Below are 17,633 nucleotides of genomic sequence, written 5' to 3'. Positions count from 1 at the left end.
GCTTTGCTTGAGGCTTCAGTACTACACTGAGTTTCAGGATGAAGGCTATTCACATTACAATTAAGAAAGCGAACAAAACAAAGGAATGCTGCAGGAAGCACAGAAATGAAACCTGGCCTGCACAGCTTGTGCTTTTCTGCCACTGGATTTTCCAGTTACTACTAAGAGTAGCCGGAGTAGGTAAAGGTGCAGGAGTAAATATAGTGTCTGACATTTATCCGGTGTGTACCGGCCTAACTTGCAAACCCTCACTCTTTCTTTTGTCGGTGGCACCTGAAATCTTTTGCCCAAGAAAATGGGGGCAGTTAAGTCTCAAACAGGCCGTTCTGGAGCTTCTTCCCTGCCCACAGAATGAGGGCACACATTGCCACAGAGCCTGAGTGTCTGACTTTACAATTCATCAGGACTCATCACTTAATTTCTGTGTTATCATTCACGTGATCTTACTTCTCTATCCCTCCTTCAGATTCTCATCTGTACTCTCCTGAAACTTTACTTCAGCCTAAGTGGTATCTCTCTATTTAGCTTTGATCTCCTCAGTCTCTCTATTGTGCTGCGGATCAGACCTTGATCGGGCCACGCCCATCCTCAACAAAAAGTCACTCATGATCCTCTTGGCAGCCCATAAATTAAGTCTAAATTCCAGCGTCTGGCTGGGTCCCTAGGCTTTACCACCATGCTTATCGTCAGCTATTCCCTTCCCATACTCTTCCTTTTTTTCTGATATTCTAAGCTCATCATTTACTTCAGGTTTTCCTTATCAGAACACAAGCAATGTTTTTGCCTCCTTGTTCTCCCTCTTTCCTCTGTCTGGGTGGGATTCATTTTCCATACATCTCTCATTGGCTAAATTTCTCATCCTTGAGGGTCTCAAACTTCACCCTCTCTGTGATGTCTTATTTCCTTCTGTATCTTCCTAGGACAGGGTATACTTCCCCTTTCTATGTTTCTATAACAAAAGTTCATGGCTCTACCAGGGCATGGCATGTGTATCCATTTGTCTGCTCATCTCCGTAATCAACAATATAAATATGACCACTACTTAGAGTCATACTAAAATGCTGCAGTTTTCTAGAAGCCAATAAACCTGAGACCTCTCTCTCTTCCCACGTAGCACAGGTAGAAAAGAAAGATGTCTTCCAAAAGCCCTCGACAAATTTATAAATGGAAGAACCACAGATGGGTATCTGTGAAAAGCACTGGGCTGTAACGAAGATTTAGGGGTCAAGCCCAGAGAGAGAATCGTTTTTCACTCTGAGTATCTGTAGTCTGGATAATGCTAGAAGAACATGGGTTCCAAGCAATTCAGCAATCTTTCTGTGCCTAATCAACTAAGTGGTCTAAAGGTATATAAAATCACTGTCACTGTCCAGGAAGCATATGGCATCTCAACAAAAGCCCAAATCCATTTGTGTTGGCCTTGCTTTATTGTTGAACTCCCTTAAGTTGTGGACATGTTTCAAGACCTCTTTTTTAATTAACACTAGTAGCTAACCTGGTGTATTGACTCTCAAGCCCGGGGTTGTGGGGGGAGCTTTAAAATAACTTCAACTCTTTTTTGGTAAGTGATTACTCATGGAGAGACAGCTCTCTGCAAGGCTCTGAGCTGAGTACTTCAAATATCTCTTTATCTTAGTTCACTCTCACAGCACATGTGTCCATAGAAATTAACCCCATCTTACTGATAAAACCCTGGCTCCGATATGTAAGATACCTTGCAGAGTTCACAGAACCACACCCAGGCAGAGCAATAGGGCTGGGAACCCGTTTCTCCAGATGGAGGCCTGGGAATTCTGTCATGGATATCTTGGTTTCACTTCTACTGCCACCGCTGACTTGTGTGAAACTTGAGTTTCTGTTTCTTCTGTAAAGGGATAATTATATTTTCTTCCTGAGGCTGTTGTCAAAGTATGAGGGGATACGTAGAGTGACAGACAACATGAGAAATGTTAGCTCATTTCTACCTCCACTTTTATGACAGGAGGAAGATCCTGGGGCGGAGGAAGGAATTGCCTAAAATTATCTATACAGAATTATCAATGACATTGTTTCCCCTACCCTCTCTTCCACACCGGGTCTCTTCATTTCCATGTGTCCTTTATAAATCAAATTAAGACTTTTCTTTAGATAACATGTGGCTAAAGGTACAGGAGAAATTATGTTGGGCTATACTATGTACTATCACTCAATAGTACCTATTTAAATGTCCTTTTTCATGGATGTCCTAATTCTTTATCACAGGTGTTTCATCACTTTTTGTCATGGTAAGGCTGCCCTGAAATTATATATAGAACTAAAAACTAGGGAAAGACTTTTACAAGAATTTCACTCTAACTCTACCATTTTTTTCTACTATTTATCAACCCTTTGTGTTGAATAATTTAAATAAAGTTAAAATTTTATGCTGTATTTTATATCTAAAAGGGATAAAAAAATACAATTAGATGATAGAACACCTCACCATAGGTGTTCAACCTTTTCATGTAAAACTTCTGTTTCAAGAAAACTAAGAAAAATCCCTACGGTTATATACATTAAACAAATGGATTCAAAAGACTAATGCTGATGTACTCAGCCCTATAGTGATATTCAGACATCTTGAAGCCTGACATTTTTAACAGGTGTTAGAAGGGCTGAAAACCTTGTGGAAAAGTGCAATTTGTTGTGTAATCCAGGTTATTTTTAAACTGTTTAAATATTTAACCTTCAAATATGAAATTAAACCAAATTATCACTCTTTGTATTGTAGAGAATTCGAAAGAATAATTTGTATGTGAGGACATACTAATCTCATTTAAATGTATAATATTCAAAGAAATGTATACATAATACTCACTGTAAAGTAAATGTAGAAATACCAGCTGCTGGCAAGAAAGAAAAGGAGAATCCTGGAAAGGATCTGAAAGGTCTACATGAATAATGATATTAAGCCCCAAACTAAAACATTTTGGAAAGGGTGAAAGAGGAATACTGAGAGCATAAATGTTACTAGCAGATGTTTCCAGACTTAGAGAATTTTAGAACCAGAAAGAACTTCTGAAATCAACTAGCCAATCTTCTCTGTACAGCTGAGGAAAAAGGCTCTGATGCTAAGTCACCTGCTCCAGGTCGCGAAGCCACTTACCAGTAATGCCAGGAATAGAATCCATGTCTTCTCATTCCTGGTAAAATGCCTGGAAGTTCAAAATTCCAAGGAGTTCAAGGGAAGGGAACAGAACCCAGGAATAAGAGTCTAAGGTGAGAAGGGTTGATTTCTGGTTTTGTCAACTTTTAAATTCAACTTTCTCCTAAGTCTAAAGGAGGGAGAGGATATTCTATATTCCAAGTATAATATAGGAGTCATATAGCAGAGTATTTATTTATTTATTTATTAAAGATTTTATTATTTATTTATTTGACAGAGAGAGAGATAGCCAGCGAGAGGGGGAACACAAGCAGGGGGAGTGGGAGAGGAAGAAGCAGGCTCCCAGCAAAGCAGGGAGCCTGATGCAGGGCTCGATCCCGGAACCCTGGGATCACACCCTGAGCTGAAGGCAAACGCCTAATGACAGAGCCACCCAGGTGTTCCAGCAGAGTATTTATTTTGAATACTATCTAAAGAGGCTTATTGTCCTTGGATAATATAAGCCCTGGGTCAAAATATGAAGATAAAAGGATTTTAATTTATGGCAAAAAAAATCTAGGAATAAATGCACTAACGTCACCTTTAGCATGCCAGTACAGGTTACATTTATAGTCTCCATCTGAAGGATAATCTTGAAAGATCCCAGTTATTAACCTCGTTATGATATGACAACCCTGTGTATGAGACTGAGTGGCTTCTGACTTCTTGCTTGTATAGTTTTTCTTTTTTTCTTCATAGTCATAAATCGATTCTTCTTTTAATATGGATTCTACCAACTACAGCATATAATGTTAAGAAGTATTTGTGAGTTCCTATCTCAAAGTCTTCCCCTCACCATAGTCTGCAAATAATTATTCCATTGTCTTTTGGCATCTTGAGGTTTGGAAGAAAGTCTGAGGCCAATCTGAAATTTCCCATGATATGCTGACCTTATCTTGCCCTGATGATGCTTATGGAACTAGGACTGGTCCTGATGGCTTTACACTGATTGGTCTTTTTATAGTAAGAGAATCCTTTCAGTGTACAAATCACAGTCATCCTTCTCTTTTATCTATAAAATTGGTTTTGTTACATTTGTTTTGTTCTCTTCAGGAAAACCCACTGTGTGCTACATTATTACTGTCAGATTCCATATCCATCATGTAATCATGTTTCTTCTCCACCTTTCCCCCTCAAAATTGATGGGTTTTGCCCTCATCTCCATGGCATCAGTACAGGTTTGATCCCAAGAAGCTTCTGAGGTAGTCTTCACATTGCGTAGCTTTCCCCTTCAATTCATTCTCTAAGAGCCACAATCTCCTTCTCTTTCTCTTGTTTAATGATCTTCCTTTTTTGCCTATTTTATTTGAGCTCTTGCTTTAATTTGAGGGTCTACAGAAGTTTTATCTAAATGTTTCTTCAATTGTGTCATCTAATTTTGTTCCAGTGGGCATTCTTAATCTGTACTCCTCACCCCCATTTTTGTAATATTTATACCTAAATCCCACATTAGTTTTTTTTTTTTATCAAGTGAAGGTGGTTCTATATGAACCTGAGAATTTCATGATGCAATCCCTCTGCCATCACTCTTTTTGCCTGATAACCTAAGCATTGTTTTTTAAATTTCTAATTGAAATATAGTTGACATACAATATTATATTAGTTTCACATGTCCAACATATTGATTTGACAATTCTATACATTACTCAATATATAAAATATCACAATACCACTACACAATACCACAATAAGTATAGTCACCACCTGTCACCATAAATTATTATTGACTATATCCCCTATGCTGTACTCTTCATCTCCACCTTATTTATTTTGTAACTGGAAGTTTACACCTCTGAATCTCCCACATCTACTTCACGCATCTACCCACCCCCCTCTCCTCCAGCAACCATCAGTTTGTTCCCTGTATTTATATGTTTTTTTGTTTGCTCATTTGTTTTTTAGATCCCATATAAGTTAAATCATAGGGTATTTATCTCTCTCTGACTTAGCATAATACTCTCTAGGTCCATCCATGTGTTGTAAATGGCAAGATTTCACTCTTTTTTTTTTTATGGCTGAGTAACATTCCATCATTCTATATGTGCATATGTATACCACATCTTCTTTACCCATTCATCTATTGATGGACACTTGGGTTGCTTCTATATCTTGGCTATTATAAATAATGTATCAATAAGCGCAGGAATGTGTATATCTTTCTGAATTACTGTTTTCATTTTCTTTGGGTAAATACCCAGTAGTAGAATTACTGGATTATATGGCATTTCTATTTTTAACTTCTGAGGAACCTCCCCACTCTTTTCCACAGTGATTGCACCAATTTACATTCCCATCAATAATATATAAGGGTTCCTTTTCCTTCACATCCTTGCCAACATTTGTTATTTCTTATCTTTTTGATACTGGCCGTTCTGACTCGTATGAGGTGGTATCTCATTGAGGTTTTGCATTTCCCTAATGACTAATGATGCTGAGCATATTTTCATGCACCTGTTGGCCATCTGTATGTCTTATTTGGAAAAATAAGACCTATTCAGGTCTCTGACCATTTTTAATCAGATTATTTTTGGTGTTTAGTCTCAGTGCTTTATATATTTTGGGTGTTAGCCATTTATCAGATATATTATTTGCAATTATTTTCTTCCATTTTGTAGGTTGCCTTTTCATTTTATTGCTGGTTTCCTTTGCTGTGCCAAAGAATTTTATTTGGTTACATCCCAATGGTTTATTTTTACTTTTGTTTCCCTTAGCCTTAGAAGACATGTCTCGAAAGATGTTATTAAGGCTGATGGCAAAGAAATTACTGCCTATGTTCTCTTTTAAGAGTTTTATGGCTTCAGGCCTCATATTTAGTTCTTTAATCCATTTTGAGTTTATTTTTTGTATGTGTAAGAAAGTGATCCAGTTTTATTCTTTTGCATGTAGCTGTCCAATTTTCTCAACACCATTTATCAAATAGACTGTCTTTTCACCATTATATATTCTTGCTTCTTTTGTTGTAGATTAACTGACCACTTATGTGTAGATTAATTTCTGGGCTCTCTATTCTGTTCCACTGACCTATGTTTATTTTTGTGCCAGTATCATACTGTTTGGGTCAATATAGCTTTATGATGTATCTGAAATCTGGGACTGTGATACCTCCAGCCTTGTTCCTTGTCAAGATTCCTTTGTGGTTCCATCCAAATTTTAGGCTTACTTATTCTAGTTTTATGAGAAACTACTATTGGTATTTTGATAGGGATCGCACTGAATCTGTAGACTGCTTGTCTCTGCTTCTTTTAACAGTAAGCCTTGACCCTTTGTTGGCTTGTGTAATTCTGCTATTATGTGATTTGGTTTTATCTGAATTTGAGACAAGAGTATGGTTAAAGAGCCAGGACTTTTACTTCTTAGTCTCCAAATTGATGTTATTGTAGTCCCTTTGGATGCTTAAGTACTGAAGCTATTTCTCATGAAATTGGAATAAGACACTTTCAGATGCAAATAATGGAAAGAAAAAAGCAGGGTCACATATAAGTTCACCTTTTGGAAATGGCCTACAGAATTTGATTTAGGGTTTTTAATTTAGCTCCTAAATCCAGGCCCTCCTCTCCCTCCACAAGCTCTTGAAGCTATGCTATTAATGAGTAATAGATGCAATTGGAAAATCAACCAACAAAAGATTTATGTAAAGAAACCTTCCTGTACTTTATTCATTAAGGGGTGGGGTGGTAGTGGAGGTGAGTTATATTAAAAGTATAGGTTACAAGGATTGTTCATCTCTCGTGGCAATTTCAAATTCTCATGACTTTGGAGAGATTTCAGTAGTCAAAGCAGAATATATGAACTTACACTGCTTAGATTATTAGCATGATTAATGAAATTTTGGGAAGTTTTAGTGATTGGTAAGTTCCCTCCCATGGGCTTAAATAAAACAAAAACTGAAAAAGAAATTTTGGTTTCGCATACTAGTCAAGACTCAACTGAGGGGCGCCTGGGTGGCGCAGTCGTTTAAGCGTCTGCCTTCCGCTCAGGGCGTGATCCTGGTGTTATGGGATCGAGCCTCACATCAGGCTCCTCCGCTATGAGCCTGCTTCTTCCTCTCCCACTCCCCCTGCTTGTGTCCCCTCTCTTGCTGGCTGTCTCTCTCTCTCTGTCAAATAAATAAATAAATAAAATCTTTTAAAAAAACCCAAAAAACAAAAAACAAAACAGACTCAACTGAAATCTCTCTCTTGTTCCAGGGACTGGAGACCTACAAAGCCTAAAAAGGATTTGGGGTCAGGTTGTGATCATCCTCATAAGTTTGGGGAAAACAGTATTTTCTAGAGAAGAACTAACAAAGGAATTCATTATTGTTTTGCTGGCTGAATGGAGACCTAATTGCCAACCTCTTCCACAAAACTTTCTCAACTATTCTAAACCACAACAAGCTTTTCCTTCTCTAAAAACTTTGCCTTTTGAGTCAGTGCCCCACATGATCATTAATACAGTACAAAGTTTAGAGTTTGAGCTCAGTCAACTTGGATTGACCGCTTAATTGGTTTTAAATATATCAGCAGGGATCCATCCGTAGAGTGTTACAGGACATGTGGCTAGATAAGAAAACTATGAAATTTGGGGCAAGCCAGGAGAATTCAACTCCCCGCTTAGATATTTACATCTTGTGATATTTAGGGCACATTATTTGCCCTAAAGCTTAAAACTTAATCTTTTGAAGTTGTGTTATATGAATTAAGTGTGATGCTACTTTTAAATTACAGGGTGCTTGGAACATAGGAGGTACTCAGTAAATGGGGTCACTGGACCTATGTTTGGATGCGTGGAACCAGATGAATGTATAAGATAAAAAATGAGCCTCCCGGGGTGATGATCTAAACACTTGGCTTAACTTTCCTAAATAGGTGCCCTCAGGTCTTTGGCAGGTGTGGCAGACTTGAAGGCAGGTGAATGAACTGAATGACTTTTCAACTCTGTTTCCAGAGAGAACTCTGAATTTATCAGGACACCAACTCCCTAAGAGGCTACTACACAAGTAATTTCTTATGGTTCCCGTGCCCATAAAGTGCAAGATTAAAAAGTCCCATCCCAACAGACACTAAAAAGAATACAATGCAAGAGCTACAGTAAAGTAATATCAAAGGAAAATGAATAGGCAAGATCAACAAAAGAAGAAATAAAGCACAAGGAAATCAAACATTTTAATAGGCCCATTTTGCAAAGCATAAAGCAAAACTGGGTGATGGCAGAATTTTATTTTCATAAACATTAAACTCACTTTTCCAAACAACTTAATGTAAGGAATAGCCAGCCCAGCAATGAAAATGAAAAGAAGACATCAGTTACCAGAAGGCCTCATACTATTATTACCATTTGTTCAGAATAGAGGTCTACCTGTTTCTGATCACTGGAAGCAAGCCTGTGAGCCTTGCTTTTCTGGATGATGCCACTGCCAAAATGAGTGAGTTCATGCAGGTGATCATTTCAGGCAAAGAGTAGGTTCAATCAGCAAGTTTGTGTAAGTGTGGGATGAGGGCTCATTAAAGCTCTCACCCAACCAGCCTGAAAGGCACTGCAGGCTTTCGGTGGGAGGACTCACATTGGCTCTCTGCCCCACTCCCCCTGTGCTCTGCAGTCTCTTCTCAACTACACACCTCACTTCTCACTAATAGCATGATCCATTCAAAACAGGTCTGCCTGCCACTCAGCACCATCATTAGCTGTAGCATTGATGAGAACAGAAGAAGTGTTTTCAAAAACTACAGGAGACCCACAAATCAACACCTGGGGGAAAGAGGTGGGGTGGAGGAGAAGAGAGTGAAGGAAGGAAAAGACCAGTTACAATTCCTGCTGCACTCTATTAGCCTCACCTTGCAGGAACAGACAGAACACCTGTCTTCTTTCAAGGTCCACACCTGTCCATTGCGCTTCAGTCCTCCTTCATGGGGGCAGTCACCAGAGCAGGAGGGCCCAGAAGGACAGAGGCAGTCAAAGCCCCCTGCCAGGTTGATGCAGGCAGAATCATTCCAACAGGTATGAGTTCTTAAGGCACATTCATCAATATCTGCAATAAAGAAGGCACAGGGCTTTAGAATCTGCCAAGATTGTGATTGGAAAACAGTAATCCTTTACGATAGCATGAACATTGCTGAGCATGAACCTTGTGCCAGGTACTGTGCCCAGCTGCTTGCATGCCTCATCTCATTTACTCTGCAGCTCTGTGTAAGAGCATCTTTTTTTTTTTTTCTATTCTGCAAATAATGAGGCTGAGGCTCACAGAAGTGAAATAACATGTCTACTGTCATACAGCTAATTGGTGGCAGGTCTGATACTCAAACCTGCAGCTGTTGGACTCCAATTACTAAATTATCCAGTAGCAGCTCTAAACTAGTTTCAGGATATTCTCAAGAACTATACCATCCAGAGGCCATAAACAGTGCTAACTCATTAACAGTGTGGATACACCCTATGGAGATCTGGGTCTTTTAGTAAAGGTGTGAATAGATTAGCCACTGAGTAGGAACAAGTGGGCAATTAGGACAACCCTGAACCAATTAGACTGTCCCCAGATCTTGGGGCCAAGGATGGAAGAAGAGGGAATAATTCTTGGTAGGTGCCTTGCCTAATCAAATCCTCTTCATCCTAAGGACCAAAAGCATTTTTGTTCCCACAAAAAACCCATCTGAGAGCTGTAGTAGGCATGGCGTGGATGCTGACGGAAGACACACATATATTTTGCTGTTTTTGAATGACAGCTAAATACGGAAGGAAAGCATAAATCCAGTCAGCCTTCCCTGACATTCAAAGCTTGAGTGACCTTAACAACATCCCAAACACAGAGCTGTCCAGTCCTGGTTTGAGCCTTTTCCCGGTGGGCCATCTATTACCTCAAAAGGCAGCCAATTCCATCACTGAATCACTCTTTTAGAAATGTCTTCCTTAAATTGAAATGAAATATATTTTGCAGTTACTTCTACTTATTGGTTGTAGCTCTGAGACCACTCAAGAAAAGTCTACTTGATTTTTCTTATTTATGACAGTCTTTACACTATTTAAAGATCCTGGTCGTTTGTCTGTCAGAGTCTTCTATTCCACTGATTAATCTACTGCCATGTCCTTCAGATATCCTTCAGATGATAACACTGAGTCCAACATGTTTTTACCAAGTCTTGTACACACAAGTTTTTTTTTGCACACTGGGTATTATAAATGTTGATGATGACATATAAAACACTGTCCTTACAATGGTGATAAGGAGGAACACAGAAGTACACAGAGACAACTATTAGCAGGCTTCTGATTGCAGGTTTTGGTTTTTTAAAGATTTATTTATTTGGGGGGGAGGGGCAAAGGGAGAGGTGGGAAAGAATCCCAAGCAGACTCCCCGCTAAGCGTGGAGCCTGATGCAGGGCTCGATCCCATGACCCCAAGATCATGACCCCAGCTGAAACCAAGAGTCAGTGGCTCAATCAACTGCATTACCCAAGGGCCCCCTGATTGTGAGGTTTAACCTCTATAGTAAGTTAGATTAAGAACAGTATAAATTAATTTACTCTACATCCTAAATTTTGAGTTAAATATATGCAAGGTTATAGGGATTTGGTTAAGGGTTATAGGCTAAATTAAAAAATAATGGTAAGTGACATTTTCTCTTAGAGTAATCAAAGCAATAAGGTGCTTAAAGGCATATCAATTTTACTGGTAGTACACTGTAGTTATATATTGTTTTAAAGTTTTCCAAAGCTTTTCCATGAGTTATGCTATATGATTGCAAGATGGAAATAGTTATTTTATTTACAAAAGTGGAAGCTAAGGAACAGAAATGAATAAGTGGTCACACATTTAGTACCATGTTAGAGCAAGGAATGTATCCTGGGCCTTCTAACCCATACACGACAGTTCTTCTCTGTGCCAACTCAAGGTCTAAAGTCACCCTTCAGAATACTAGAATGTCGTGCGGTTTTATCTTCTTTCAACTATTTACCATCTAGGTATTGCAATTCATTTTCAAGGATAAGATCTTTTACGGATTATCTTTAGTCAAAATTCTGAGAATATAAGGACTTAAAATTTGCTAGAATTTTGAAACTACTGTGACTTAAAAATAATGAGAAAGAAATGATCTATCTTTCCTTGCTGACTGCATGCACTGTTACTGGTATAAAGCTTGGCTTCAGAGCAGAGGGACAAAGTAGAAAATGTTATGGAGTTTATACAATATTTTTAGAAGTTAATTTATTCCAAGATTTATTTTTTTGTCTTTGTCCCATCAAATGCAGCCTCAGTAAAGACATTTAATTAATGAAAAATGATTCCTCCTTTGAAACTGTGGAAATGAACCCAACTTACAATACCTAGATCCCAAGTCAACTACAATCTGACCTCAGTTATGTCTTCATTGTTCCTCATTGTGCCCATGCTGTTCTTAACACATTTGAACCATAAGGTGCTCCTACCTAGAAAGCTTTCTCATCTCCCTGGTCTTCTTCCTTTAACTCTTCCCAATTAAAAGCAGCACTGAATGTGGAATCAGGTGACCCCTCTTTGAAACCATGCTCTTCTATTTACACTGAGTGCTTACTACATACAAGGCATTTCACACATGACTATATGTCTTTGGTCACATTATTTAGCTTCTCTGACACTTATCACCTGTTTAAAACCATACCCAACTAACTTATGGTCTTTTATTTTTATTTTAATTTATCTTATTTTTATTTTTATTTTGTTTTATTTTACTTTTTGAGAGAGAGAGGGATAGCGTGCATACGAGTGGGGAGGGGTAAGGGGCAAAAGTAGAGGGACAGGGAGAATCTTAAGCAGGCTGGGCTCAATATCACAACTCTGAGATCACGACCTGAGCCAAAATCAAGAGTCAGAGGCTTAACCGACTGAGCTACCCAGGCACCCCAATTTATGGTCTTTTCAAAATAAAACCGTATATAACATAGGAACTCAAATATTTGTTTCCTGACTTAAAGAACTTGGATATTTAAGACAAAGTTCAAGCCCTCCTCCTCAATTAACATCTCCCAATATTATATCAATTCATAGTAATCATTCACCTCCTTGAACTCCCGTCGCAGTGACAATGTTGGTGTATAACCTATCTTGGAATAATACTAACGTGATACGTTTGCATTATTCTCACTCCTTGGTTTTTGCTGGAAATGACAATTAAAATATTAGGTCTTACACTTCTCTCATCACATTTACAATCTAGTTTGGATGTCTAGGAGATAAAGATAGAGAGTAAATTGATAGATAAACTGATTTATAAACATGTAATCATAAAAAATAAAATTCAGATTTCTCTGCCCTCTGTGTTAGCTCACCTCTTCACTCTTGTCCCTGACTATTGCATTAGCTTCTCATTGGTCTCCCTGACTCGAACCACTTCTCACTCTAATTCCATGATTTTTGACTGTGGGCTCAAGAGAAACATTTGAGGAGCCTTTACAAAGTACTAGTGCCCAGGCTCACCACCACTAGAGACTGATTTAATTGGTGTAAAGTAGGATCCAGACATCTGGGCTCTCTTCAGCCAGATGAGAATCACTGCTCTAAATACCTTTCACAGGGGAGTGGCATTCTAAAAAGCAAATTTGTCCATGTCACTCCTCTGCTTACCACCACTCAGTGGTTCTCTGATGTCTATAATAGAAGATTTAAACTCCTGGCATATCATATAAGCCTTGATCTAACTGTTCAATTGTTAGCTTTTGTCTCATCCCCTTTTTGTTCAAAAGCAATGGGTTATCCACAAACAGTCCATGCTGTTTCCTCTGTCTGTGTCTTGGATATATGCCTTTTCTTATTATGGTAGTGCTCTTCCCATCCCTACTCTACTTTTTCTTAGCCTGTGAGGAATGAGTTGGCATACAAATTAACTGATAAGGTAAGCACTTCCCTTCCTATGCTATCTTCATTCTTGTGCAGTCTTCGAAATCAGGATCAAGCATCACCATTCCTCATTCTGCAAAACAGTCACTATTGACTCTACCTGATCCACAATGCTATCCTTGCATTTATCTCTTAGGAGTTACATATTTAATAAACCCATCTCCATAGATAGATAGTGAGCTCATTGAGGGCAAGGACTCAATCTTTTTTCCTTTTTCTCTTCTCAGTGCCAAGTACACCAGAATGCACTGTGGTTGTATAATGTATTCATTTAACTTACTTAAATCTAGGAAGTTTATAAACCATTACTATTATAAAGCCTATTTTACAAAAATTTGCTCTCATGGGTGTTCAGTAAGCATAAGACATAACTGCAACCTTCCCCTTCAGGGAACACATTTTATTGTTGTTTTCATCTGGGAAAGCCCATATGTCTGATTCAAAATACAACAAATACAGCAAAATAGTAACCACACTGAAATAGGAAGGCAACCTTCCTTCTTCCCTCCCCACTCTAGTTTTCTGTCAAATGTTTGAGCACAAGGACAGAGGAAGGCCCATTCACAAAGCACTTCAGAAGTCGTTTGGAAGAGTCATTTCAAGGTTCCAAGCAGTAGCTACAAAAGAATCTTTAACTTGTGGTCTTCTCTAAAATCATCTCGAAATTGGCAATTAATGGCCAACTATAACTTGATTTTTTAACGTTATTTTTGCATTTACAGAGTTGCAAGCATATGGGCAGTGTTTTCCTCTCATCAATTAAGAAACCTGAGCATAACGATGAACACACCTAGTGTGTGCAATAAAAACGGGGGCCTAAACCTGGATTTGCTTTTGTTGCTCCAAAATGAAAGGATTTCACAGTTGAATATAGGGCCATATTGCCTACAGAGTTCCATGTAATTGCTTTACTTATGACACAGAAATCTAATTCTGCTTCCATGCAATTTAACAGATTTATGGAAAGCCAGATGTTAGCAATTATGGAAACCGACATCATTCATATTCTTGGTAATACAGACCTGTTTGCTCTGCACAAAGCCAACTTAATCTATTATACATATCCCAAGGCATCCAAAGGGAAGAGACCCCATTTACATATTGCAACTGTTGTTCTCTGTTGAGCAAACACAAAGACATTCACCCATGATACTTACCCAAATCAACTGACAGGCCTCCAATGACAAAGAGGCAATGAAACAAAAATCAGGCAAAATATTCCACACTCAAATCTATAATCATTAAAGTGTACTTGTTTCTTCTTATTGTAAGTAATGGCTTTCTGTGATTTCCTTGTGTTTCTCCTTGTAAATTCATTATTTAAATGCTCCATGCTCAGATGAGAATTTCCTCAATAAAATTCTATGGCTAAGCTTACATTAGAACTAATTTTCTTGCATTGACATTTTCACAATTTCTGAAAGCTGTTATTATTGTCCTCAATTTTGCTTAAAAAAAAAAAAGTCTGGTTGTGCCTAGTCAATCTGTTTTGTTCTTTAATTTGAGGTTCTTAGGTTATTTGGGCATGTAAGAAAACACAATTCAGAAATGTTTATATCAGCAGCAATCAAACCAATCCCAACCTAGCCCCAAACAATTTTCCTACCCTTCGAGAAAAATGGCTCTACAGAAATTTTAATAGCATAACAACTGTAACGGTACCTGCCTCAGGAGCTAAAAGTTCTGCAGGTTGATTTCAGAGGTCAAGGGAAGCATTTTTGTCAGGGGTTTGGTAGCAGTTAGGTCAAAGGAGTGAATTTTTCATTACCCCGTATTCCACTTTCTTGAATAACTTTCATAACACATCTAGTCTTACTTCCAAACTCAAAACAGGTGATGTGTCAGAAAACAAAATTTAACCTGGGGTTTGAATATCCAGCTGTGTGTGTTCTGACTTGGAAATCATTACCAGGCATTAGTAGCTTGGAAATGGGAACAGAGCTTGGGGGTTTATTAATGATAGACAAGATAGGATGCAGATGCCTCTCTCATAGCTAAAGCAATATTGCTTCTTTTACGGTGGCAGAGAGAAAATTACAGGGAAAAATACACACACTGCACATCCGCAAAATAAGTGAAAGAAACAAGAAGATAAATCTGAGGTCTGAAGTGGCTTGCAAAACACAAGGCTAATGAAACTGTAACCTGCACAGCAAGGTGCAGGTCCAGAACAAGAGAGGTGATAGCCATGTTCTACTGTGTGCTAGTCATACTGTACTTGGATATCACGTTCCCTTTAAAGATGGGGTTGACACACACAGGGCCCATCAGAAGAGATCCATGAGCATAATGAGGGGCTTCAACTCATCTCAGTTTGATGAAATATGAGGTGTTCCCACCGAAAAGGTAAAGACTAAAAGAAAAGTGAGCCGGAGCTTGGTCTATTTGAGATGCCATTATGTATCTCTTAGGAAGAAGTTCCAGGGTCCTTCCAGTGTCAACTCTTCTTTGTTCCAGCTTCCAATGTTCTCGAGTCAGGAAGAAACCCTCTCCTATGGTGTTTCTCTTACTGCGCAGTGTGTCATTTGGTTATTCTCCAATGAGTCTTCCTCCTTTCCTTTAATTGAGTAGCCTCTCTCTTTAAGCCAAGGAAAAAGAAAAAGAAAACAGCTTGTTTGGGTTCACCCTTTCCTTACCTATTCCTAGAGCCAGCTATTGCTTCCCAGTGTGTACCACTAGCAGGCACCTACATTTATGCATCCTTTAGGCACCTACATTTAGGCACCTACATTTATGTATCCTTAATGTTTGTAAGCTTCCAAGCGACCCACTCTTCAAAGTCTTAAGTCCTGAGGTTTCTCATGTAGTTTACAAAACCATTACCCTTTAATCAATAACAATATTTGTTATAATATTTGTCATTTCATTCTAAGTGTTCTCTTCTTGGCCCTTGTGGGATATGATATTGCCCTATTCATCCTCTTACCTCTTCGTTCATCCAATCACTAATAACCGATCATCAATTTACTAACTACATATATATTTATTGAACATCTACTCTGTCCTAGACATAGTGCTAGGGACTGGGAATAAAATAGACAAAGAATACAGGCATGGTCCTACAAATAAGGACCCTGTGGACTTCCCCAATTTTTGAAGTTGTTAACATTTCCCAAGGTTCCACCTCTGGTCGTTGGCTCTCTTTCAGCTAGTGGAAGACGTATAACATACCAACTAAAAGCCTCACCTCTGGAATCCAGCAGCTCTAGGTGTCAGTTACTGTGACCAGTTGTCCCAGTTTGCCTAGGAATGAGTGAGTCCCTGAGATAACTGACTTTCAGTGCTACAACTAGGAAACTTCTAGGCAAATAGGGACAAATGAGTCTCCTGCACCCCAGTCCCATCACTACAACTATTGTTTTATGACTCTGGTAAATTTACTTCACATCGCTGAACCTTGGTCCTACATCTGAAAATTGAGGATAAATAAAAACTCCTGGGATAACCTGGTAACTTCAGTAAGCATGTAATACAATGCTTATCAGGTAGTAATCTCTCAAAAATGATTAGCTGCTTTGTTCTTGATCATACTGGTTCTATATTTTTTCTCTCATAGTGTTCATCTCATCTCATGAATTCCCCTGTCCCATCTTTTCAGGATATACTCAAATCCACACCACCAGTCCTGAGCTCTTTTTAAGCTGACACCTTCATCTGTTCACTGAGGATTTCCACTTGAATTCTGAATTTTCACGCAAATTCTCATGGATTTGATCAGTACATTGGCCAGCCAAACCCAGAAATGCTAACACTGTAAGCTCTCTCTGAGCCCTAATCAGTAAATCTGGTGTTAATATTAAGTGACTAACATTAAAAGAATGTAGCTTTTCGACACTCCATGGACTCACCCTGGTCACAGACCACCTTTACGGGCTGTACAAATGTAGGTGCTCTACTGCGGATGGAGAATACAATTCCTTCTAAGTGGGAAAACAAGAGTGGAATAAAAGCAGAATAGCTTTCTAAATCAACCAGGGTGGTTTACTTTCTGCCATGAATAACTCATGCTCCTGTAACTAGTGATTAAATCTGTTTAAAATCAATATAATTCTGACCGGTGAGGAAAATAAAAAATCTATGAATATTGAAATACTCGCTATCCAAAGAGAATTTCACTGCAGAGAGGCTATAGTGTGGATGCCAACAACCGTAGATTTATGTTTTTATATACCTGCTTGTAGGTGAGAGGGTGGGTTACGGAGAGCTGCATGTGCATGCCTGAGTAGAACAGTTATGCTTTTACAATCTGCTAAATGCCTAACCCTGGGCCATATGCCTTCTATTGTTATATTCATTTTATTGTGTAACAAAGTTTCACCCTCAACCAAAAATAATTTCCTTCTTGCACTTTAATTTTCTATCTCCTTTATGTTACGTAATGTGCAGAGCTGTGAACGTACTTTTCTAATTTCCTTATTCATTCAGAAGGAATATTCTGGTCTTATTTATCTTCGTGTGTCTCACAGCACCTTTACAGTGTCTCTTACCTGCTATGAATTGCATGCACACATGTTCAATTTGAATCTGGTTGAGCTGTGATTTAAAAAAGAACCCTTGTCCTTTGGAGATCTCTGTTTTCTCTTTGTTAAAGTATAGGGACTGCATAAAATATTTTCTAAGATCT

At 38.6% G+C, this 17,633-nt stretch overlaps 1 protein-coding gene across 3 annotated transcripts in view; it reads right to left on the bottom strand.

Annotated features, from left to right (window-relative positions):
- Positions 1 to 17,633, bottom strand: part of NELL1 (neural EGFL like 1) — an 885,423-nt gene that overhangs the window by 11,522 nt on the left and 856,268 nt on the right. For all 3 annotated transcript variants that reach the window (XM_034645600.1, XM_034645601.1, XM_034645602.1), the window contains one exon: positions 8,977 to 9,170. In XM_034645600.1, coding sequence (XP_034501491.1) covers positions 8,977 to 9,170 — 194 coding nt within the window. The remainder of the gene's footprint in view (positions 1 to 8,976; positions 9,171 to 17,633) is intronic.

This window comes from Ailuropoda melanoleuca, chromosome 16 (genome assembly GCF_002007445.2).
Source record: "Ailuropoda melanoleuca isolate Jingjing chromosome 16, ASM200744v2, whole genome shotgun sequence".
NCBI classification, from domain to species: domain Eukaryota; kingdom Metazoa; phylum Chordata; class Mammalia; order Carnivora; family Ursidae; genus Ailuropoda; species Ailuropoda melanoleuca.
The sequence above is the reverse complement of the archived record's forward strand: the minus strand, read 5'-3'. Positions and strand labels throughout refer to the sequence as shown.